This window comes from Nycticebus coucang, chromosome 7 (genome assembly GCF_027406575.1).
Source record: "Nycticebus coucang isolate mNycCou1 chromosome 7, mNycCou1.pri, whole genome shotgun sequence".
NCBI classification, from domain to species: domain Eukaryota; kingdom Metazoa; phylum Chordata; class Mammalia; order Primates; family Lorisidae; genus Nycticebus; species Nycticebus coucang.
Window position 1 is genome coordinate 105269786 of NC_069786.1, and position 25332 is coordinate 105295117.

The following is a 25332-nucleotide window of genomic DNA, read 5'->3' on the forward strand; positions in this document are numbered from 1 at the left end:
GTGCCTATAGTCCCAGCTACTTGGGAGACTGAGACAAGAGAATCGCTTGAGCTCAAGAGTTTGAGGTTGCTGTGAGCTATGAGGCCACAGCACTCTACCGAGGCTGACGAAGTGAGACTCTGTCTCAAAAATAAATAAATAAAAACTTATTGTCATCCCACACATTACAAAGAGGCAGGGAAAGCCTAAGAAAAAAATAAACAATGACAACATCTGAGAAAGGATAAAGCCAAAGGGGAAATCACAGCTTTTGAGTTGATGATATCCTATTCCAGTATATTTTTTAGGGGCTTTTCAACGGAAACTAAAAGTTTATTTTTACTTATTTTCTTGTTTATATACCTAAACCTGAAATTAAACAAAAGACCTTGACTTATGAGACCTTAGAAAATTCATCCTACTCAAACAACCAAAAGTGTTTAAAATCTAAATGGGGCAAAAGAATGCAATAGGACCAATAGCTCAGGGAATACATGTTAAAGCATCTTTTACATCTGGAAAACTAGAAAACTGAGCTAAACACTATACATGTCAGAATAGGCTTAAAATAATTTGCATGATTTAGCCTCACCAAAACAAGATTATTAATTTTTATCATCCCTTCTCATCAGTGAAAATTGTTTTTATCAAAAGGGAATAGCATGGTACACAAAAACAGCTTAAACCAAAATTTCATACATTTCTTTAATGTTAAATTTCAGCAGTAGGATAGAGCACTGCTTTAAAACTGTACATGTACTTGTCCCCTGAGAACCTCTAATTAGACTTTTTATACAATAAGCCATTTTATTAAATATGGTTACAGTCCCAATTTAAGTCCTTAGTGGACTCATCCAATAACAGCATTCACATAAGTTACAGCCAATTATAAGTCCTCCCTCTGGTTTCTCTTCTGTGCTTTGTAGATATGCACATCCTTTTCAGGATCATAATGAACCTTACTCACAGTAAATTGCCTCTCCAACTTCACTAAGAAGTTGTTATCCCGTTCATAGCGAATTCGGCAAGCTAAAAGGATCACAGAGTGATCGCTACAGAGATGTTCCAGTGTTTGAAGAAGATCTGTGAATGTTTCTTCTAAATATATGATATCAGCTCCAAGTATCAGGTCAAATTCTCCAGGTGAAAAACTCCCCAAATTTTGTCCCCAAGTCAGCTCCTTAATAACAGCTTTGGTTTGGATGTGAGGAGGTAAGTTGGCTTGAACATTTGATTTAAGAAATTCTAATGCTACTTTTCGATCCGTGATAGTCACATGAGCACCTATAGTGTGGGACAAAGAAAAAGTAATGTGCACATCAGTACAACTCTAACATGCAGAGAGGGGATCAAGTCAAACGTCGGGTGTCTCTACGGATTCCACCTGATAATGCAGTGTCACCCCGCATGGACAGCTGTAAGGACAGCCTCCTTCAGCACTGTGGGAACAGTGAACCTTTGATTTGCCGCTTTCACAAACCTGCTGTCTGAAGTTGTGCCTCTACACTGCAGTTAGAAAGCCACAGAAGCTGATGCTTCTGAATTCTGCAAGCAGAACTTGCCCACACTTCATTCATTACATCGGGATCTTCAATCAGTAGGCCTCAGGGCAGTGGTTCTCAACCTTCCTAATGCCGCAACCCTTTAATACAGTTCCTCATGTTGTGGTGACCTCCAACCATAAAATTATTTTTGTTGCTACTTCATAACTGTAATTTTGCTACTGTTATGAATCGTAATGTAAATATCTGATATGCAGGATGGTCTTAGGCAACCCCTGTGAAAGGGTCGTGTGACCCATAGATTGAAAAACGCTGCCTTAGGGTAAAATGGAACCCAAGAATGAAAACTCTGGGAGCAGACTAATATTACAAAAATAACAAGATACCAAAAAACAGAGAAAGGCTGTTTCATGGGGCTAAAGTTTTAAAAAGGATCAGTTAAGAGATAAATCGGCTATTAAGAAATCCCAGTCCACCCCTCCTCATGTTGTTATGAAGCCGCCAACCTATGTTTATATAATACATATATAATCACTGAAAAATCATAAACTTAAAAATTACTGAATTGTATTAAAGTAATGTAAGTTGAAGTGCTAGATCGATGATGTTAAGTGCTAAGCTTCTACATGCAGTGTAGAAAATGAAGCCAAGTTTTGGAAATCTGTTTCTTGTGTGATGATGACTAAAAGACTGAATTTTTTGAACCAATGTGGATGAGAGAAGACTGAACTGTGTTATCCTTAAGGGTAAGCAACCACACACAGCCAGGTCTGAAATGCCTCCTCTATGTCATGGGATCAATATCCTAAATGTAATCCTGTTTTGTTTTGGTCCCAGAAGCTCTGAATTTAAAATTACATCTCACTCTTTCATGAAATTATTTCTCGCCTGCATTCTCCTTCAGCTGTAATCTCCACAGATAACCTGTCCAGGAGGCCAGTCCAGCTGCTGTGGCACCACCTCAGCAGCAGCTCACAATCAGTGTTTATCTTCACGTGTAACACTAAGCCGTATGTGACTCCACTTGACACTTACAGTCCTAATGTGTGATGCTGATGAAAATGGCTAAGTTGTTAGATTCTACAAGCCTGTACCTACACTTTGACCATTCCTTGCTAGACAGTGTCTTCCCCAATAAGCAGAACTCAGAGTTTTCATTTCTTCTGATGATAAAAATTATAGACAGCCTTCTCCTGGTTTGACTTAGAACTTTGTCTCTGGATTTCTTAATCCACAGAATACTCTGCTGGCAATGCTGGAGTGATCTAGCCTTTGAAATATTACCGTGGTTATTCATTTCAACAGCTCTTAGATATAGGCCTCCTCTAATGACTGTTCCAGGTATTTAGGAGGCTACTTCTAACACGCTTAGGTATCCCAGAAGTATGAATAGGATCCTAATGCCAGTTGATCATCCCCCATTACATCCATCAATTCTACAAATACGACTAGCTACCATCAGTCATAGGACAAAATCTCTACTCTCATACAGCTTACATCCTGGGAAGAGACTGGCAATACAATGTCCAGTATGTTAGTGACACTTACTAATGAAAAAAATAAAGCAGGAAAAGACAAGAAACATCAGGAAGGGAGGAGGATACGACATTTTAGATCAGTCTGCAGTCACTGAAAAGGTGACTCGGGTAAAGGCCTGAAGGGAGTGAGGGAATAACCAAACACATATCAAGGGGAAGAACTTTCCTGGCAGAAAGAGCAAGTGCAAAGGCCTAGAGGGGCAGGCAAGGAAGCTGGAGTGGCTGGAACACAGCAAGCAAGGAACAAAGTTGCAGATGAGGTCAGAGATGCCGCGGGAAGGGAGGCCGGTCATTCAGGGCCCCACAGGTCCTGAAGGCCATGTTTAGAAGACACTTTGGCTTTTACTGAGTAAGTTACTGGAAGCCACTGGAAATTGCTGAGGGGAAGTATGAATGGTGTGACTTAGGTTTTTACAGAATCTCTGGCAGTGGAACAAGGTGAAAACCAAGGAAAGCCGTGAGGAGGGCACCACAATGGTCCCCAGACACCCTCCACAAGCCATCTGCCATCTATACCCAAACTGCCCACAAACAAGCCGCTCTCTCTGGGTTTTCACGGAGCTCGCTCCTTACTATTCACTCAAGTTTTATCCCCCAGATGTCCATTCCTGAACCTTATAGCTTCGTCTATGGTTCTGTTTGGAGTTTCAGGTTTTTTGCTTAACTGGGATCAAGCATGCAAAAGATACCTTAAGTCTATCATTTATCCTATCAGTTTCCTTTCCATCTTTCCTTCCCGAGCAGCTTACAGGGAAGAAACAGATCATTTGTCTGGTAGATTTCACTGACTACATCGTCTGGGTGGTTTAGCAGTGGAAGTCAAGAAGGTGGTGAGAGTGACTACATGGACAGGGATACCAATTCAGAACAAAGGAGGAAGAACAAATTTGGAAAGCATTCAAGAAGAGTTTGGGTTTAAACAGGCATTGTTGAGATACTGGGAAATAGCCAGGTAAAGATACCTAGCTTTCAGTTAAAAACACAAGTCAAAAGTTCAGTGGAGATTTGCACTAGAATTACAGAAATGTGAAACACACTGTCCTCCTGCACACTGTATTTTAAGGCAGTGACCCCCAGGCTTGGTTGGCCATCAAATCACATGAGAAGCTCTTAAAATCCAGATTCCCTGACCCCAGCCCAACTTACCAAATCCTATGTTCAAGATGGGATATTTTTCTTTTGTGAATACAGTAATCCCCTTCTATCTACAGGGGATACGTTCCAAGACCTCCAGGAAATGGCTGAAACCATGCCGAGTATTAAACCTTATATATACTTTTTTTTTTCCTATACACATATACACTCATGGTAAACTTTATAAATTAGTCACAGTGAGCAATTAACAACAAAAAATTATAATAAAACAGAATTATAACAATATACTATAATAAAGTTGTACGAATGCACGTACTCTCTCTCAGAATGTCTTGCTGCACTGTACTCACCCATTTTCAGCCTGAGGCGGACCACAGGTAGCTGGACCATGGAAAGCAAGCACAAGTAGTAGTTCCCAAGTGGACAGAGGCTGGGAAGATTTTCAAACTTAAGAACCAGGGTTTGAGACTCACAACTGGATTAAATTCTAACCATTATCCATTAGCTTTGTGACCTTGGGTGAATTACTCACCCTTCATTAAGCCTTCATGTCGCTATATTTTTTCTTGTTCTTTTTTTTGGGGGAAGACAAGGTCTCATTCTGTCAGCCACTCTAGAGAGCAGTTGCATCACGATATCTCACTATAACCTCAAACTCCTGGGCTCAAGCAAAAGTCCTGCCTCAGCCTCCCACGTAGCCGAAATGATAGGCATGCGTCACCAAGCCTGGCTAGTATTTTTACGTTTTGAATAGACAGGGTCTAGCTATCTTCCCCAGTCTGGTCTCAAACTACTGGACTCAAGAGATCCTCCTGCCTCAGCCTCCCAAAGTGCTAGGATTACAGTCATGAGCTACCATACCCAGCCCATTTCACTACTTGAAGAGAATTCTGAGCCAGGCAGGTCTACTTGCCAGGCAGGGGCACTGTGAGAAGGAGAGATCACAAATGCACAGCCCTCAGAACACAAGAACTGCTCAGGAATTAGCAGCTGGTTTTTCATTTTTCCCCCACATTGTGCTCTGAATACCACTCAAAGCTGATTCTTCTTTTAACAGGAAAGTCTTACCACCTACTTTTTTGGCTTTTTTCTTTACCACTCCCCTCCATCAGACTTAGAATGTAAAGCTTCTCAAGACCCCTGGATGCCTTGCTGCAGTGATCCACCAGGCATGCGGGAGATGCTTCCTGAATTCAGGAATAAATAACTAAGTGTACAAAAAAACAAAAATGCTTTCAAAAAAGTAACAATCCCTTTCTCACACTTCAGAATCACTACTTGTTTTGGTTCTGTTCCTATTTTATTTTTTATTTATTTTTAAGAGACAGGGTCTCTGGCCAGGTGCAGTGGCTCACGCCTGAAATCCTAGCACTCTGGAAGGCCAAGGCAGGTGGATTGCATCAGCTCAGGAGTTCAGCCTGAGCAGAAGCAAGACCCCATCTCTACTAAAAATACAGTTTGGTGTCATGGCAGGTGCCTGTTGTCTCAGCTACTCCGGAGGCTGAGGCAAGAGAATGGCTTGAGCCCAAGAGATTGAAGTTGCTGTGAGCTATGATGTCATAGTACTCTACCCAGGGAGACGGAGGGAGACTCTACCTCCCCCCCAAAAAAAAAAAAAAAGAGTGAGAGAGACAGGATCTCCCTCTGTCACCCAGGCTGGAACACAGTGGCACAATCATAGTCCACTGTAACCTCAAACTCCTGGATTCAAGGGATCCTCCCACCCCTCAGCCTCCAGAGTCACTGGGATTACAGGCATGAGCTAGCACACCTGACTCTTTTTTAAAGAGATTAACTTTTCCTATACCATCAGGTTTCAGCACTGAAACTTCTCCAGCCTAATACTTTGTAATGACTACAAACAATGAGTATGAAAATCACACAGTGGCAGAGATAATGCTAATGACATAATGTTAAACAGAACATCATTTGTATATGTGTGTGTATATACATATAAACACGCGTACATAATACCATAATTACAACTATGATTAGAAATACAGATGGAGAAAAAAATAGAAGGAAATATACCAAAATGATAACTGTAATTATTTTGCAGAGTCATAAATAATTAGAATCATTTTTTTCTCCATCTTTAAAATGCTTTTAGGGTTCTTTTTGTATTAGAGTTATATCAGTTTTATAACAAAAACATTAATTTTCATGATCTTCAGAAAGGCTGTTATCTCTTATTCTAGAACTATCTGAGTGTCCAGCAGGCAGCAGGTGCCACACAAAGGCCAGGGACACACAGAATGAGCCATGGTCCCATTCATCAAGCGTCTTAGCCTTCCAGGAGAGACAGACTGCATGAAATGACAGCCTACAACAGATGTCGCAAAGCTGGGACACAGGTGGGAGTGCTCCAAACACCACAGGGAAAGAAAGGTGTGGGCTACTGAATCCTTTGTGGGGGTGGGGCAGGAAAGGACTCAAGAGCACAGTGAAGCACACGTCTCCCAATCACAACAACACTGTGCTATTCTCTAACCCACTCACACAACCAACCACATCTTTTGTGGCAACAACTAACTAATCCCTCACTTCTGACAGTACTTGAATATCTTATTCATAACTTTCCCAAGCCTGGAGATCCGGATTTCTAAATCAGCAATCAACACTCACAGGGCATTTCTTTTGTGTCAGTCAGTGAGCTAACAGATTTCTACACACACTCGCATCTGATCCTCACTGTGGAGTAAATACTACTATTACCCCCATCCTGCACATGGGGCAAAGTGTACAGGTTAAGCCTCTTGCCCAAGGTTACAGTAAGAGTTAAAAGAGGTATCAAAACCAAGTGTAACTAGACATGTGCACGTTACCATACTAACAAGTCGCTACACCAGCCCATTAAGTTTTACACTGAGACCTTGTTCTCAGAAGATTACAGAAATCTCACTTCCCCTTCTGGTTACCTCTTCTATCAGCAGAAAGGGAAGTTGTTATTTTCAAAAGAAAATACTTGGGCTAGTTTAGAATACCAGATCTCTAAATCTCAGAAAGTGAGATTCTCCCAGAATGCCAGTTTAATTTGAAAAATGAAAATTAAAAATAATACCTAACATACAGGGGGGAGTCATAAAGCTTGCCTGACAAAGAAAAAGGCAATACACCAGCAAAGGCCTCCTCATCAATAACTTAAGTGCAGTGGCTGTCAACAAATGGAAACCTCAATAGAGTTATACTTATAACACAACACCTGTAAGTTGACCACCCGAGGAACTGCAACAAACTGGTGGTCAACATTAGGAACTAGGCAATAGTACATGTTGTAACATGTTATAGATACCCAGTCTATGCAAGTTAGGTCAACTTAAGGAAGTGGTCAATGTAGGGAGGTGGTCAACCATTAAGGTTCTACTGTACTTTTAACCACCATCCCTGCCCATGCTCCCCATCACATTTTGGAAAGTAACGCCTAAAAAAAGGACTACTGGAAAAGAAATGAGTTCTTATTGCTGCTGGTAAAGTTGACTTGAAAAAAATAAAAAAATAAAAAGAGTTCCCAAAAGGAAAGCAGAACAAAAGAGAGGCTTTAGCAGGTCCTAGAATACCTGCAGACAACGTGATGAGTTCAAAATGCTCTGCAATCTCAGATCTGACCACCAAAATGTGGTCTGAGAACCATCACCACTGGGAACTTGTCAGACGAGTTCTCACCAGGCACAGCAGCTCACACCTTTCTAGTCCCAGCCACTTGGGAGGCTAAGGAAAGAGGATGGTCTGAGGTCAGGAGTTTGAGACCAGCCTAGGCAACATAACCAAACCTCATCTCCATAAAAACTTTTTTTTTCTTTTTTTTTTTTTTATTGTTGGGGATTCATTGAGGGTACAATAAGCCAGGTTACACTGATTGCAATTGTTAGGTAAAGTCCCTCTTGCAATCATGTCTTGCCCCCATAAAGCTCCACAAAAACTTTTTAAAAAATTTTCCAGGCCTGGTGGTGCACATCTCTAGTCCCAGATGCTCTAGAGCAGTGGTTCTCAACTTTCCTAGTGACGCGACCTTTTAATACAGTTCCTCATGTTGTGGTGACCCCCAACCCTAAAATTATTTTCGTTGCTACTTCATAACTGTAATTTTGCTACTTTTATGAATCGTAATGTAAATATCTGATATGCAGGATAGTCTTAGGTGACCCCTGTGAAAGGGTCGTTTGACCCCCAAAGAGGTCGCGACCCACAGGTTGAGAACTGCTGCTCTAGAGGTTGGGGTAGGAAAATTGCTCATGTCCAAAAGTTTGAAGCTGCTGTGAGCTATGCAGTGATCTGCACACCCACCTGGGTGACAGGATGAAACCCTCTCTAAAAAAAAACATTTGAGAAAGAAAAAGAGAAATAGAGGTTCTCAGACCCCACTCTAGACCCACTGAATCAAAATCTTCACTTTAACAAGAACTCCAAAACTGAAATGATGAATAGTGTATATATAGGATCTCAGAAGCTGGTCTCTCTGTTTCATTGAATAGCTTGAACTATATAAGTCAGGTGGAATAAGTCAACAGTGAATAGAAATAATGAAGCTTAAAAATACTCTAGGCCTAAATTAATGACTGTATGACAAATTTTAAAATGACAAACCTTGATATCAATTTAGAACTGTGTACTATTAATACAATTTTTTATTTTATTTATTTTTGAGACAGGGTCTTGCTATACTGCCCAGACTAGACTCCAACCAGGGCTCACGTGAACCTCTTGCCTCAGTCTCCCAAGTCGCTGAGACTGCAGGTATACACCACCACACCTAGCTAATGCAAGTTTTTAACATAAGCTGTCAGTACAAGCTGTACTGGAGCTGACACTTCCTAGAAGGGAAAAATCAGCAGTTTCCTCAGCTATAGAGAAACTGTTCTATCTACCTCTCAGGATTAAATCCAACAGTGTATGCAAAAGAAAGCACCTTAAAATATATATTGAAAAAAAAACCTACAAACATGGATAAGATTATTCTCTTTGAATCAATCAACTCACTATCAGCATCACAGAATTGAAGGGGGCAAAGCAATCTCCCATGAGCGTATGAATTGCAGGATGAGAGGGGAGATGAATCAGCCTGTTAGCCTTACTGGAGTTAAGAGTAGCAGCAGTTGGCCCATAACACAGTAAGTACAGGGGAAAGAAAATAACCTAGTAAAGGAAAAGCCAAGAATGGGTTTTGTGCTAAGAAAACAACAAATGCACCTCTCAAGTTCTGCTCATTAAACAGTAAGCCAATGATGTATCACACTCACCCAGGAGGGCAGCCACTATGCCCACCAGCCCCGTGCCAGCACCCAGCTCCACGGCAGAGCAGCCCCTGAGCTCCACACCTCCCATCTCCAGATACGTGGAAAGAACGATGGCCTGAGTCAAAACACAGCATGATTATGATTAAGGTCAACCAACGCATTGGTCTGGCAGGAAGAGACCATGAGTACACCTTCCCCTCTCCCACTGCAAGGTTCAACTCCCAGTTTAACAACACAGACGGGAACTCAGCTGCTGCTGTGAGGTAACCTCCCAGAGCAAGCAGACGCAGCATATCCAAAGTCCTACAGCTGTGGTCAGGGAACCTGTCCTCACAACATGGGGTCCTGCTGAATCTACAATGTTTAATTTGTTTCTGTCACAGCACTTTTTTACACTTGAAACTTACAAAACTATTCTGGAAGAACTGACATGAACAATCTCTGATTTTGTTTAAGTCCCAAAGGAGTAGCCAACCTTTCTGCTTCTCTGATGCACGCTGGAAGAGTAAGAGTTGTCTTAGGGCACACATTAAATACACAAACAAAAACTGAGGAGCCAAAAGAAAATTATTATTCCATGAATAACTGAATAATTGTCTTGACATCTGCCACCACAGATAAGCAAAAAAGTCCTCAATAACCCATATGCAGCCTGTGGGCCAAGGGCTGGATACCCTAACTCCAGTTTCTTAACCAAGCTCAGGGAAGCAAGGCCATTACTTCACCTGGGGGGGAAGCAGCAGCCCAGTGCCTAAAGTTCCCTGAGCTGCGTCCCTGATGGCCACTGCCTAGAGAGGGACCTCACCATATGTTTTGAGCATCAGAAGGTAAATTTTGGCCAAGGTTTTAGATACTTGATGTGTGAATTTTTGCTTATGATCCTATAAAAAAAAAATTGTATAATGTTAACATTTTTTTTACTTTGTCTTAGTTTGTCTTACTTTGTTGCCCTCGGTGGAGTGCTGTGGCATCACAGCTCACAGCAACCTCCAGCTCTTGGGCTTAGGTGATTCTCTTGCCTCAAACTCCAGAGTAGCTGGGACTACAGGCGCCCGCCACAACACCCAGCTATTTTTTGGTGATAGTTATCAATGTTGTTTGGTGGGCCCGAGCTGGATTTGAACCCACCAGCTCTGGTCTATGTGGCTGGCACCTTAGCCGCTTGAGCTACAAGCACCGAAAATGTTAACAGTTTTTACTATAATTTTATTTTTCACAGCCATGTATTTTAATTGGTAATTTCTCTTGTTGGTGAGCATTTAGGAGGCTTCCCATTCCTGATTATTATTCATCTGTATTGTTATGGGGCTAGTTCTCAGGAAGTTACCTGGGATTGGATTTTAAAAGTGGTATTGCTAGGTTAAAATATATTAAGATTTTTATTCCTAAGTGTTTTGCTAACATCTCTAATACAATGCTAAAACAACCTAACTGTACAATTTATGTCAATCATTTATTCAACATAATTGAGCTCCCACTGAGTCCTAGGTGTGGTGCCAGAAGCTGAGGGCACAAGTCATTATCCTCAAACAGAACAGTGCTGGGACAGAAATAAAAAAGCCATTATAAATTTCGCGACGATTATAACTATGGAAAACTTAAAGCACGTGATCTTCATTTGGGGCTTTGTCATTTTACAATACTCTTTGGCAGTATTTTAAAAAGAATAACTCAATGAGTGTACAAAGCAGTCAGGGGCTCCTGCTGTTCTTCCATCTTCTCTCTTACCTACAGATAATGACTGGCAAGTTATTAACTTTCCTCAGCTTTTATTCACTCACCTTTAAAAGCAATCCACATTGCCAGAAGGGACAAGGGGAGTGTTGGTAAGGGTTAGGGGTTTGGGAGTGGCAGCAATAAAAATGCTTTAAAATTGAGGTGGTGATATTTGCACTACTCTGTGAACTGAATTTTTTTTTTTTTTTTTTTTTTTTGTAGAGACAGAGTCTCACTTTATGGCCCTCGGTAGAGTGCCGTGGCCTCACACAGCTCACAGCAACCTCCAACTCCTGGGCTTAAGCGATTCTCCTGCCTCAGCCTCCCGAGCAGCTGGGACTACAGGCGCCCGCCACAACGCCCGGCTATTTTTTGGTTGCAGTTTGGCCGGGGCCGGGTTTGAACCCGCCACCCTCGGCATATGGGGCCGGCGCCCTACCGACTGAGCCACAGGCGCCGCCCAATTTTTAAAGCCTCCACTGAATTGTGCAGTTTAAATAGGTCAAGTACATAGTATAAGAATTGTATCTTTTTTTTTTTTTTTAATAAACACCAGTCTTACAAGCAAATGTGGACCTTTTCCCCACCCACAACCTGAAAGGGCTTACTTACCGCATCCCAAACCACTGCTGCGACTCCCAGTTGCCTCCAGTCCTGCCGGATCTGGATCGTGTGGTTTGCAAAGGAGAAGGTAGCAAAAGGCTTGTGGAATTTCTGCAACCCCACTTCCGCGGTCTCCTCATAGGGCACCAGGGCCATGGCACCTGCATCCAGCCCTCTGCTCAGACCTATGGGGCAAAAGAATCCTGGGTGATGTTCTGGCCAGAAAATTGTTTTAAGGTTGTTTTACAAGTTCAAACGAAGAAGAAAAGAAACAAGTGGGGGATGCCTTTGTCTAATTCCTTTTGCATGGCTCTTCCTCCGAGTCTTATCGGGAGTGAAATTTGGCTCTTAATTTGTGCCAATAGATGTGTCTGGGCAAAAGGCCCACAGCGTTTGGACTCCGGTAGGAGGCCCTACACACCGCACCGTTATCACGCGGCGAATTCGGAGCTGCACACCCGGGAGCTCGGCGGCCGCTGAGGGCCCCGGGGCAGCTGGAGAAAGTAGCGCTTTCCAAACTGCTGGGAACCTGCCTGGACCAAGCAGCAGCTGGCTGAAAGGCTTGGGTTCTTTTGTGACGGTTTTGTTTTGGTCCATGGGTGCGTTCAGTAGTGACAAAGGAACCCAACCTTTACTTAGATTAGGTTTTAATATTGATTATCCTGCCTTTTGATACCGGCCACAAAGATACGGTCGACGGTGTTCCATCTCCTCGACACGGGAGGGTCCGGGGAGGACTCAGCGTCCTCAGCTCGAAGACCTCCCCAAACCCCTAAAACTGAGCCCCACCCTCCCGGCCCAAGGGTAGGCAGGTGCGCCTTTCCTTCCCGTGGGCCCCAGGGCTCCAGCAACCTGCCGGGCGTGGGAGTGGGAGACCGGGGGGCGACCCACCAGGCCCTTCAGGTCCTCCAAGGCCGCGCGGGGCGCCCGCCGTACCCCGAGAGTGCCGGCAGTTTCCCTGCGGAAGGCCAAAGGCGCTCCCAGATCGCCTCCGTAGCGGTGCCGGAGACTCTGGAGCCCGAGGCGCCGCCACGCCAGTACTTACGGCTCCGGAGGCGGCTCCACGTCGCACGCGCGCCACGCTTTCCCCGCCCCAGGCTGGCTGCGGAAACCCGGATCCTTAAAAGGGCAGAAAGCCAGGAGGCGGGCTCACACGCGCTTCCGGACTCCCGGCGCGCCGGGGCGGGGCCGGAGGGCGGCCGGGGCGGGGCGCCGTGCGGCCCGGGCTCGCTCGTTCTAAAACTAAGAAACGCCCTGGCGAGTCAGCGAGTGAAGGAGAAAGTTCTCTCCGAAGAATGCGTGGTTATCCATTTGTCCCCGTGTTATCAGAGTGGGGTCCGAAGCGGCGTAATTGCCTGCTTGGCAGCCATCGAGTGGAAAAGTCACAAAGCCCTTGTCATCTACGGCGAGAACCGGGAGCCGGCACGTGGTGCCCGGGCCTGGTTTTTAAATGGAAGGAGTGAGCACGATGGGGCCGGCGCTAGGCGCTCGGAACTCCGGCGGCTGCCCGGGCGGTGCCCGCAGACCCCGGTGCCCTCGTGTCCCTCCCTCGGGGGCAGGCAGCACACCTGGCCTTGGGACACCCATGCTTGACATGACAGGTGCTGACGGCGTGGCACCGTGGCGAGCGCACAGCTGGAGTGAGCACCGAGAGTGACCGCACGGAGCTGGATCCTCTTCTTGGGGAAGGTTTGCATTCCTTCCTGGACCCTGACGCTAAGCCTGTCACCCCACCCTGCTGTTATCACGGTGATTCTCGGCTGCACATTAGCACGAACTGGAGTAAACCCGCGACACCTGGCCCGCCACCCGAGATCAGCCGCCGCGAGAGGCAGGAGCTGGTCGGGGAGAGGCCTTAACCTCTCCTTCCCCGGCCTCTCCCGACCCGCAGGCGGCGCGCCAGCCTCTCTCAACAGTTCCTAACCTTCCAAGGGAAGGCGGGGGCTTGCGGCTGCGAAAGTGACTTAAGAGAACTTAGAAGACCACCAGTGAGGGGCTTTACTTTTTTTTTTTTTTCTTTCCTGGTCGTTTCTCCGACTCCCTTTTTCTCTTTTAGTTTCTCCTTTCTCTGTTACTTTCTGTGCTGCTCTGTTCTGCTTTGGCCTCAACTTTGCTTTTTTTCCCCGTTTTGTAGGGCCTCATTTTCTTGTCCTTATTTTCTCTATTTGTTCCCCCCTCTTTCTTTAATGAGGCAGGGTTTTGCTCTCTCTCCCCCGCTAGCGTGCAGTAGCATAAGATACGTCGACGGTGTTCACGACGGAGCTCACAGCAACCTCAAACTCCTGGCCTCAAGTGATCCTCTCACTTCAGCCTCCTGAGTAGCTGGACTGCAGGCACGGGCCACTCTGGGTTATTTTTTTTTTTTTTTACTTCCCCCACCACCACGCCCTTTTTTCAGGCTAGTCTTGAACTCCTGTCTGGATCTCCCAAAATGCTAGGATTACTAAGATCACAGGCATGATCTATTGGTCCCCTTTTTTGTAGAGATTCAGCGTTGGGCACAAGAAAGCATGGATTTGGGGGTCAGAGAAACCTTGGAAATATACATTCTTCCTCGGACACTTGAATTGGGATGACCTTGAGTAATTACTAAACCTTCCTACATCGCAGGCTCCCAATCCAAGAAGGCAGGCATTCTGGGCCTTCCACCATTCCTGCTCCCTATACTCCATCTTTTCTATTGATCTCATACACATGACCTAAAAATGAAACTTTCTCAACCTCTCCAGAACTCTACTAATATAGAGTACCTTTACATTTACATATAGGTTATCTAGGAAGAAGTCATTTACTTTTTCTCAACAATAATAGACAAGAAGCCCTTGGGCCTATCAGTGTTCTAATTTGTACCAATTAGAATCACAAGGAAGAATATTTAGGAACACATGCAACTTGTATAGCAAAGTAGACATTAAGCACAGCTCTGTTTATATCAAAATAAGCCAGCAGTCCCCTGTGAATATTTGAAAATAAATTTTTAATCCTCAAAATTTGGTATATGGTTGATTATATGTTGATTATATGTCCCCCTCCTACAGGCCTGCTCCTGGTGTCCCTTCCTGAAAGCTCCAGCTTGGCCTGTGACTGTGGGAATGACATTTGCCACCTCTGTGCAGGAGCACTAGGTTCCTTTCCTGGCTATGCCATCACTTTCTCCTCTGCTCAAGAACTGTAGGTCCAAACTAGGGAACTCTTCAACCCCAGGTTCTCAGCTGGAGCAGAGCCACAGCTGACCTGGGAAATAATGTGAAACAAAAAGAAACCAAGTAACTACTGAGATTTGGGGTTGCTACAGTGTAACTTAGCAAAAGCTAACAGAATAGTGCTATGAATGAGCCATGAAGATTCAACAGTTAAAAAAAAAAAGTAGCATTTTAAAGTATGAATGTTTAGGTGTTCATAAAAGTAGGTCCTTTTTTCAGTGATCTGTCTCATCATGACTCCCACCCCCATGTCAGCATCACCCTAAGATTACATAGCACTTTTATTAAAATGTGATTCTGATAATTGCTTCTCCAGAAAGTCTGTCTGGGGTGTATATGCAAAAAGGTTGATTTACTCTCTGCATTATTTGTAATTCTAAACAGCAGTTTATTCATAATATGACAGTTTATAAAATTCTGCTTTTTTTCTTATAAGAAGGTGGACTGGGCACCACCTTTACAACTATAAAGAGAACATGCTTGGGCGTCTCCAGCCTAGGGGACTCCTTGTGCCTCTTCCAAATACTGGCCTCTCATACCTACCTACTCAGCCCTGTGGGCAGCAGAATTTAGAGTTGGGGAGAAAACAAGTACCCACAGAGGTCTTTGGTTGATAGCTTTTTACTTTTATCTGCATAACCAAAATTGCCTTTCCCCAACCTTACAACTCCTTACCAGGGAATAATGGTAGATGGACACTTATGCTTTTGTCCCTTCTGTTTTCTGGATCTAGCCCATGTACAAGGTCACAGTGGAAGTACCCACCTTGGTACAACCTTGGTACAGCTTCATCCTGATGCCCACTGGCTGCCTTTCCCAGGACTAGCCTGGATAACCAGCCCCAGGCTTCAGAGAATTCAGAGTGGCTATTGAATATCTATTAGTTATTGCCACCCACCATCTACTACTTCTCATTTTCCTGGCGGCAGTTCCCACTGCTGAGGTCCACACCCTAGGTCAACTTTCAGCTCTACAGTTTATTAGCTGTGAGGGCTTAGATGAAATGCATTAACCTGTGACACAATTTCCCCATCTATGAAACAGGAAAAATGTGATGATTACATTTGTAAACAGAAAAGATAACCTGAGGCTGAAATGAATTGTACCCAGCAAATAGTAAACTTTCATGGGGGTCCTCAAACTTTTTAAACAGGGGGCCAGGTCACTGTCCCTCAGACTGGTGGAGGGCCAGTCTATACTTTAAAAAAAACTATGAACAAATTCCTATGCACACGCACATACCTTATTTTGAAGTAAAAAAAAAAACAAAACGGGAACACCTACAATCATACCTCCTCATGTGGCCCGCGGGCCATAGTTTGAGGACCCCTGCATATCATCTGTTGTTACTACGTGGTGTTTGCAGTAGGTCTAACCTCAGCCCTCGCTCTGCAACCAGGTGCGTGTCCCTGGCCTGGCCAATGAGCATGGTCCTTCCACCTGGCCATGGGTGATTTAGCAGTGAGCATGTGACCCATGGTGGGCTTAACTGGAGCCCGTATCCTGAGACATGTTGGGACTCTCAGAGAACCGGCCTGTCGGGAAAGGAAGGAAACGTGAAGCACGAAACCAGCAGAGAATGCAGCCAGTGCAGGTCCTGGGGCAGCAGGAGGTTTTGCCTCCTCTTGACATTGTTGAACCACCTGGACCCAACTGGCCTGGGATTTTTGGTTATTTGAGCTGTTAAATTCCCTCCTTACTTAGCTTAAGCCTGGTGGAGCTGCCTCCCCCTCCCCTGCAGAAGAGAAACAACCCTAATACATTCCATTGCAGTGTGGGGGTGCAGGGGGAGGGGACTGGTCCCTCCAACAAAGGAGTTACAAAGTTATGCCTGGGTGAGGCCATCTTCAATGTGCCACACAGATGGAGAAGCCAGTCTACAGAGAGCAGATGCCCACAGAAGCTTAGGGCAGAGCCACTAGCATTCCTGGCAACTCTCTCATTCTGGGCACTTCTGGCTGCCCTGGGGCTCTCAGGTCCCAAGGGACACCAGTGTAATCTGATAATAAATTTTTCTTTCTTGTTTAAGCTGGCTTGAGGGCCTGATACATGCAACCAGAGTCTCAACGAATAGGATTTCTTTGTTTGTTTTTAAGAAGTCACGCAGACAAAAATAATTCTTCATACATGAGTTGGTAACAGCTAACTTCCGTCATATTTGCCAAACAACCTGATCCTAATAGGTGGACATCAGTGTTTGAAAGACATCAGTCCCCTCGCCACACTTATTATCAGCAAATGACTTGAACTAGCATGAACCTCTATAAACATTTATGAAATGCAAGTGTGATCTTTGGCTCCACCTTTCTGTGCATTTTAGGTTAAAGGATTGAACCGTCCCCACCACCACCACCACACATGGCCCCAGGTATCCCGTCCCCTCCCCAGCCCTGAGGAGGTTTGCCTCCTCACTGGTTCCCACTGTCTTCTCCCTTCTTCCAACACATACCAGAGTCCCCTGTCATCTAAACACTTAAGATACTTAAGGTGTAATAGAATCTTCTTGTTTCTCCCTGAACCCTTCCCTCCTCCTCTGAAGCAAAGCCCAGAATTTCTAGACTGGTCTCCTGTCCATAGGCCAACATCCACCCGTGGACAGCCCTGCTGGTGGTTAAGCAGTGCAGTTCTGCTGGATGTCTGCAGGCTGCTTCTCAGCCTGGCAGAGCATCTCCAGACCATCACTCCACCACTCTCTCCAAAAACCTGCTGCCATCACTTTGCCTGTGCGCGATCTTTATAGCTGCTCATTTCTCAGGGGCTCCCTGTGGCCTACAAGTTCATTGCATCAAATTTTAAAACCTGCTTTTTTCTTTATAGTCTACCCTGTTCCAGAAAGTATGTAAGGCAGTGTTTCATTCTTTTATGTTTTTAAGATTCTTGATGACCTCGCTCCAAAACTAGCCCATCAAAATAGTCTCAGAACTCAGATTCATGAGCTTATGAGCTCAATTTGTTCAGGTCCTTCATTCATTTGATGTGTGATCTCTCTAGGGGTATGTGCTTTGTGCCATCATAGCCATCCAGCAAAAACCAAAGGCTTGATCTTGAGATCTTAGGTTCAGCTGGGACTTCAGCCCAGGAAGTCACTGTGTCAGTTCCCAGGACTGCCATAAAAAAGTCCACAACTGGATGGCTTAAGAAAAAAAAAAAAAAAACCAAACAACAGAAATTTATTCTCTCTTAGTTCTAGAAGGTAGGAGTTGGAAATGAAGATGTCAGCAACCTCCAAAGGTTCTAGAAAAGAGTCCTTGTCTCTTGCAGCTTCCGGTAGGCCTAGGCATTCCTTGGCGGTGGTAACACGAACCCAGTTTCTGCTTCTGTCTTCACATGGCAGTTTTCCTGTGCGTCTGTGTCTCCAATTCTCCTTCTCCTCATCAGGACACCAATATCTGGACTTGGGCCCACCCCAATCCAGTATGATCTCATCTTTACTTGGTTGCATCTGTAAATACGTATGCATTTGCAAATAAGGTCACATTCACAGGCAGTGCAGTTAGTTCAGCACGTTTTTAAGTAAGGAGAGTGGGGGGAGCAATCCAACCCACAACAGTCAGCAACCAAAGCAGCAAAGACAAACAAAGACAAAATTTTAATGAAAATACTTCTTTTTAAAAACTCTTATGAATTTGATCTGGATACAGAGACATAGTCCTATAGTTCTAACTACTTGGGAGGCTGAGGTAAAGAGGATTACTTGAACTCAAGACTTTGAGATCAGCCTAGGCAACATAACAAGACCCTATCTCTAAAACAAAAAATACTCATATGAATTTTTTTTTTCTTTTGAGACAGAATCTCACTCTGTCACCCTGGGTAGAGTGCTGTGGTATCATAGCTCACAGCAACTTCAGACTCTTGGGCTCAAGGGATCCCCTTGCCTCAGCCTCTCAAGTAGCTGGGACTACAGGCACCTGCACATGCCTGGCTAAGTTTTCTATTTATTATTTTTATTTATTAGTAGAGACGAGGTCTTGCTATTGCTCAGGCTGGTCTGGAACTCCTGAGCTCATGCAATCCACCTGCCTTGGCCTCCTAGAGTGCTAGGATTACAGGCAATTTTGTAATGGAAACTGGCATAGGATAGTGGTTAAGAGCTCATGCTGTTGACTCATAATGTCTGAGTTTAAATCCTGCAAGGATCAATTTCTTCTATTTTACAAAAGTGGAATAATAGCAATGAACTCTTTAGAGTGCCAGCAACTGGTGATGAAAGAGCTAACCCACATCAGTCATCTATGCAGCTGTGCTGGTTATTTCTTACTCCATGGAACTGAGCTATTATGCACTCACAGCATATTGGATAGTTGATTCTGGCTTAGTGGAGGTTTTTTAAATTTACCATTTAGAATATTAAATTTTCAAAAAGCTAGACTAAATAAACCCAGTGTTATAAAACTTTAAATCAAGCATTATTACGCACTTGGGCAAGCCTTAGTTGTCATTTTGTAAATGGGCTACTGTGACTATACAGCTTACTTTCTGTGTCAAGGTAACATGGGTTATAAAGGTCAAGTTATGACATATGGCCCTTGAACTGGATTGGAAAAGAATAGCCACTTGTTTTTATTTAAACTGAAATTTGCCTTAATAACAGCATTGGATGACATACCAAATCACCAGCCACGTTCAAGAGCTATCTTTTTATATGGTATGCAGTTAAAATAGTTTTGTGAACCATGCAATTTCACCTGTAAAAGTAAATTGATTAGACTACTCATTTCCAATAGACAAGTAAATTGATAAGACTACTCATCTCCAATAGACACTTTTCCCAAGTGAATGTTGTAATGATTGTAATTTTTGTAATGTAATGATTGTAATTGTAATGAAAATTAGCAAACCAGATACATTTTCCTAGTATTCTTTTTTGTTTGGTTTTGTTTAAGAGACAGGGTCTCACTCTTCTCTGTACGAGAGAAGATAACTTGCTAAGGCAGGAGCTCAGTGGCACTATCATAGCTCAGTGCAGGCTTGAACTCTTGAGCTCAAATGAAATTAGTCTCCTGCATCAGACTCCCAAGGAGTAGCTGGGACTAGAAGCATGTGCCACTATTCCTGGCCATTTAAAAAAAATTTTTTTTAGGGACAGGGTCTCACTATGTTGCCCAGGCTGGTCTCAAAGGATCTTCCCACCTTGGCTTCCCAAAGTGCTGAGATTACAGGCATCAGCCACCATGCCTGACTTTCCCCACTGAGAAAGAATGAAGTTGAGGGGGGAAAGAAACAAAACTGAGGACATTTCTTTGAATTCATTATTAATGTTTCTCTCTGTATTAGTTTTTTAAAATGCTTGATTCTAATCCATATTGCTATGATTGCTGTTTTAAATCTTGTATTCAGTAGTATAATACAGTATTAGAAGTATGCTATGATCTCATTTTAAACATAAAGAAATTAAGGAAGGTATTTTTTTTAACAGAAACTCTTAATTGCTGTATACTAGAGATTAAACTGGTATAAAACACGTTATATGAAAGCTAGCTTCATAGTAAGCTATGAAGCTAAAGTAGCTTCATAATAAAGCTTCATACTTTAAGTAGCTTACTTGTTATTTAAGTGCTCAGGCTGGTCTGGAACTCCTGAGCTCAAGCAATCCACCTGCCTTGGCCTCCCAGAGTGCTAGGATTACAGGCAATTTTTTTTTTTAATTTTATTTTTTATTTTTTTGTAGAGACAGAGTCTCACTGTACCGCCCTTGGTAGAGTGCCGTGGCGTCACACGGCTCACAGCAACCTCTAAGTCTTGGGCTTACGCGATTCTCTTGCCTCAGCTTCCCGAGCAGCTGGGACTACAGGCGCCCGCCACAACGCCCGGCTATTTTTTTGTTGCAGTTTGGCGGGGGCTGGGTTTGAACCCGCCACCCTCGGCATATGGGGCCGGCGCCCTACTCACTGAGCCACAGGCGCCGCCCATACAGGCAATTTTTATAATGGAAACTGGCATGGTGGTTAAGAGCTAGTGCTATTGACTCATAATGTCTGAGTTTAAATCCTGCAAGGATCAATTTTTTTCTATTTCACAAAAGTGAAATAATAGTAATGTGTACCTCTTTGGAGTGCCAGGAACTGGTGGTGAATGAGTTAACCCACGGCAGTCATGTCACTTATAATCATACCTCCATTACGCACTCACGTCACAGCAGAGACATCGTCACTTGTCAGGAGCCTCTGGAAAACCGTGCAGTATATCCCTGACAGGAGAATGAAAAGAGAAAATAATATCTTTGTATGACTATGAAAAGAACATTTTTTTTAAGAGACAGAGTCTTACTTTGTTCCTTCAGTAGAGTGCCATGGCGTCACAGTTCACAGCAACCTCCAGCTCTTGGGTTTAGGAGATTCTGTTGCCTCAGCCTCCCGAGTAGCTGGGACTACAGGCGCCCACTGCAATGCCTGGCTATTTTTTGTTGCAATTTGGCTGGGGTTGGGTTTGAACCCGCCACCCTCAGTATATGGGACTAAAGCCCTACTCACTGAGCCACAGGTGCCACCTGAAAAGAATTTTATTCTCACGGATCCTCTGAAAAGGTATCAAGATTCTTCAGAAGCTACAGATTATATTTTAAAACTACTGGTCTAAACTGTTCCTTAGGCCATATGTAGCAGTTCATGCCTGTAATCCAAGCACTTTGGGAGGCAGAGGCAGGAGGATCCCTGATCAGGAGTTAAACACCAACCTGGGCAACATAGAAAGACCCTACAAACATAAAAATAAAATAATTAGGTAAACTGTTCCTTAGCCACCTTAGCCAGTTATCTTTTCTAAGCTATTTTCATTCAAGTATTCACTTGTAAAACTCTGAGTTTCTAACACTGAATGTAAATATACAATTGATGTGTTAACTGTTCTGATTATCTTTAACATGAAAGCAATACAGAGGGTATGTTAGAATTGGGCTTTGGAGGCTGGTACTCGGAGTTCTAATCTCAGGGTTGAGCTGAGTGACCTTGGGTGACTCACTTAACCTCTCTAAGCCTCAGTGTTCTGTCTGTAATGTGAGCATGATGTTACTATTTACCTTGCTATGAACTTTACATGAAATAATCTATGTAAAGGAAGACTAACTTCCTAGCCCGGCTTTCAAATAACTTGGGGACATATGCCTGGGTTCTTGCCAATAGGATGTAGCCTATAATACTCCTTCCTGGAAGCCCCCTCTTGCCCACCTACATGCCCCCAGGGGTGGGCATGCTGAAGGATCTGGAACCTCTCAACTCATACCAGAGCAAAAACTGAATCTTTGTTGTGTTACACCACTGTGATTTGAGAGTTTATTCACTATTGCAATGGATAGCCTATCTTCACTAATACAAGAGCAGACCATTTGAGGTGAGGAAAGGAGACAGCTCTCAGGAGATAATATTTGCTTTGTATTTTTTTGTTTTTGCCTTTTTTTTTTTTTTTTTTTTTGAGACCAAGTTGCAGTGTTTTGTCTTGGGTAGAGTGCTATGGCATCATCATAGCTCACAGCAACCTCAAACTCTTGGGCTCACGTCTCTTGCCTCAGCCTCCTGAGTAGATGGGGCTATAGGCACTGCCACAATGTCCAGCTAGTTTCCTTTTCATGCTTGGCCTATTTTATATATTTTCTTAAAGATAGGGTCCTACCATGTCACCCAGGCTGTATGCTAGTGGTACAATCATAGCTCCCTGTAACTCCAAACTCCTGGGCTCAAGTGATCCTCCTGACCCAGCCTCCCAAGTAGCTGGAGCTACAGTGCCACCATGCCTAGCTAATTTTTTTTTTAATTTTTTTGTAGAGACAGGGTCTCACTATGTTATCCAGACTGGCCACATTCAAATATTGAGGTGACATTTAAATGAAAATGTAAAAAAAAAAAAAAAAAGAAGATTGGAAGGCAAGTACCTAAAGTGCCAGCAGAGAGGTGCTTCCATCAGGGGAACAGCAAGTGCAAAAGCCTCAGGCAGAAGGGGCTGTCAGTCAGCTGATCTGCCAGGAGCAAAGGGGGAGTGGCACAAGATACATCCAAAAACTCAGTCCAACACAGGACTAGAACCCCTCAAGTACCAACTTGACTAACCGTGTCCACCTTGGAGGACAGGCATGCCTACACCATCATTACTGCCCAACTGTGAGGCATGTCTGCACCATCAGCACTGCCCAATTGTGAGGCATGTCTGCACCATCATCACTGCCCAACACGAGGTGTGTTTGAACCATCAGCACTACCCAACTGTGAGGCGCATTTGAACCATCATTACTGCCCAACCGCGAGGTGTGTTTGAACCATCATCACTACCCAGCTGTAAAGCACGTCTACGCCATCATCACTGTCCAACCGTGAGGCACATCTACACCATCATCACTACCCTACCGCGAGTCACGTCTACACCATCATCACTATCCAACCGTGAGGCACATCTATGCCATCATCACTGCCCAACCATGAGGCACATCTACGCCATCAGCACTGTCCAACCATGAGGCACGTCTACGCCATCATCACTGCCCAACCACGAGGCACATCTACACCATAATCACTGTCCAACCGCGAGGCACATCTACACCATAATCACTGTCCAACCACGAGGCACATCTATGCCATCATCACTACCCAAACGTGAGGCACATCTATGCCATCATCACTACCCAACCACGAGGCACGTCTACGCCATCATCATTGTCCAACCGCAAGGCACGTCTACACCATCATCACTACCCAAACGTGAGGCACATCTACACCATCATCACTGTCCAACTGTGAGGCACGTCTACATAATCATCACTACCCAACCGCGAGGCACATCTATACCATCATCACTGTCCAAACGTGAGACACGTCTACACCATCATCATTACCCAACCGCGAGGCAAGTCTATGCCATCATCACTGTCCAACCGCGAGGCACATCTACGCCATCATCACTGCCCAACCGTGAGGCACGTCTACGCCATCATCACTACCCAACCACGAGGCACATCTACACCATCATCACTGCCCAACCTTGAGGCACAGCTACGCCATCATCACTGCCCCCTTCTGTGTGAGTCCCAGCCCCTGGTGTGAGGCTGGCTGCACCAGAGGGCACTGATATGCAGATAGGGAGCTGTGTTAAGGACATTCAAAAAGTCTTAAGGAACAAGGCTCAAGTTAGTGCCACAGAAAAAACAACCATATATGGAGTCCTGGTGGAATTGTGCGCACCACCATTTTTCTTAAATTCTCCTCTAGCTTCTCAACATTTTCTTTTCTTTTTCTTTTCTTTTTTTTTTTCAGTCTCACCCTATTGCCCCAGGCTAGTGTGCCATGGAATCATAGCTCACAGCAAGTTCCAATTCTTGGACTCAAGTGATCCTCTTGCCTCAGCCTCCCAACTTGCTGGGATTACAGGCCTGCCCCACCAAGACATGCTAGGTTTTCTACTTTAGTAGAGATGGGGTCTCTCTCTAGCTCAGTCCAACTCCTGAGCTCAGGCAATCCATCCACCTCACAGAATGCTAGGATTACAGGTGTGAGCCACCATGCCAGCCTCAATGTTTTCTTAAGACATCAGTGCAGAGAGAAAAGAAAACAAGACAGTGGCTCAGTACTACACTGAGAGAATTTGCCCTATAAAGAGCAATATTGGGCTTTTCCATTTTGCTGATGAAATTAGATTTGTTCACAGCTCCCTGACAACTGCAGCCATGCCTGGTGCTCTTGTTCAGCAACACAATAGAAGCAGCAGCTCGGGGAGAAGTTTCCAGTCTTGTGTTCTAGTGGGTTGTACAACCAGGTCTGTGGTTTCAACTAAAAACTGCCAAAATAAATACTTGTGGAACGAATTGATGGATGTTTCAGCGTAGACCAGCACGTCCAATTGTTGCCCAGCTCACTACGGGAGTTTTTAAGTTTAAGCTTTACATAATAGACATATTTGAGTCACTTTGTGTTTCATTAACCTAGAATTTGATAATTTTCACAGTTGTGGTACACGTTTGATAATCTAAGTCTACACTTTCATGACTCCAAGAAAAGGCATGGGGCCATTTGCCTTTGCATATATTTATGGTGGTGCCCAGGCATTTGGGGTTCACATTTTCCTGCAGGTCTGTAAGGAGGTGGGAGTGGAACTGCATGATGATGTGACCAGAGAAGGATGCAGGCAGTGTCCAGACTGGCAGCCTCCAGACAGCCTTGGCCGACAGGTGAGTCTCGTTTGTCCCACACAGACTTGTCTCTCAGGATGTTTTGTTTCTTTTTTAGTTTTGTATCAACATTCAAAAGTAAGGAGATGTGTCTGAGTCCATTCTGTGTTGCCATAACTGAGTACCAGGGACTGATTGAATTATAATGAACAGAAATGTACTGGCTTGTGGCTCTGGAGGTAGGAAGTCTGAGATGGAGCCAGCATTGGAGAGGGCCTTTTGCTGTGTCCTCCCGTGGCAGAAGGAAGGATAGTGCATGAGTGAGAGCAAGAGAGTGAACTTGCTCTTACGATTCCCTTTTACGGCGCATTG

General features: G+C 44.3%; 1 protein-coding gene across 6 annotated transcripts in view; it reads right to left on the reverse strand.

Moving 5' to 3' along the window:
* Positions 1-14639, reverse strand: part of METTL21A (methyltransferase 21A, HSPA lysine) — a 40708-nt gene extending 26069 nt beyond the window's left edge. Inside the window, exons 1-4 of one of the 6 annotated variants that reach the window (XM_053596696.1) lie at positions 13236-14639; positions 11677-11852; positions 9352-9463; positions 549-1263 (exon numbers count right to left, since the gene is read on the reverse strand). In XM_053596696.1, coding sequence (XP_053452671.1) covers positions 866-1263; positions 9352-9463; positions 11677-11852; positions 13236-13263 — 714 coding nt within the window. In that variant the 5' untranslated portion in view covers positions 13264-14639 and the 3' untranslated portion in view covers positions 549-865. The other 5 variants (XM_053596697.1, XM_053596700.1, XM_053596699.1 and 2 more) reach the window with 5 other exon arrangements.
* Between the last annotated feature and the right edge of the window lie 10693 nt (positions 14640-25332).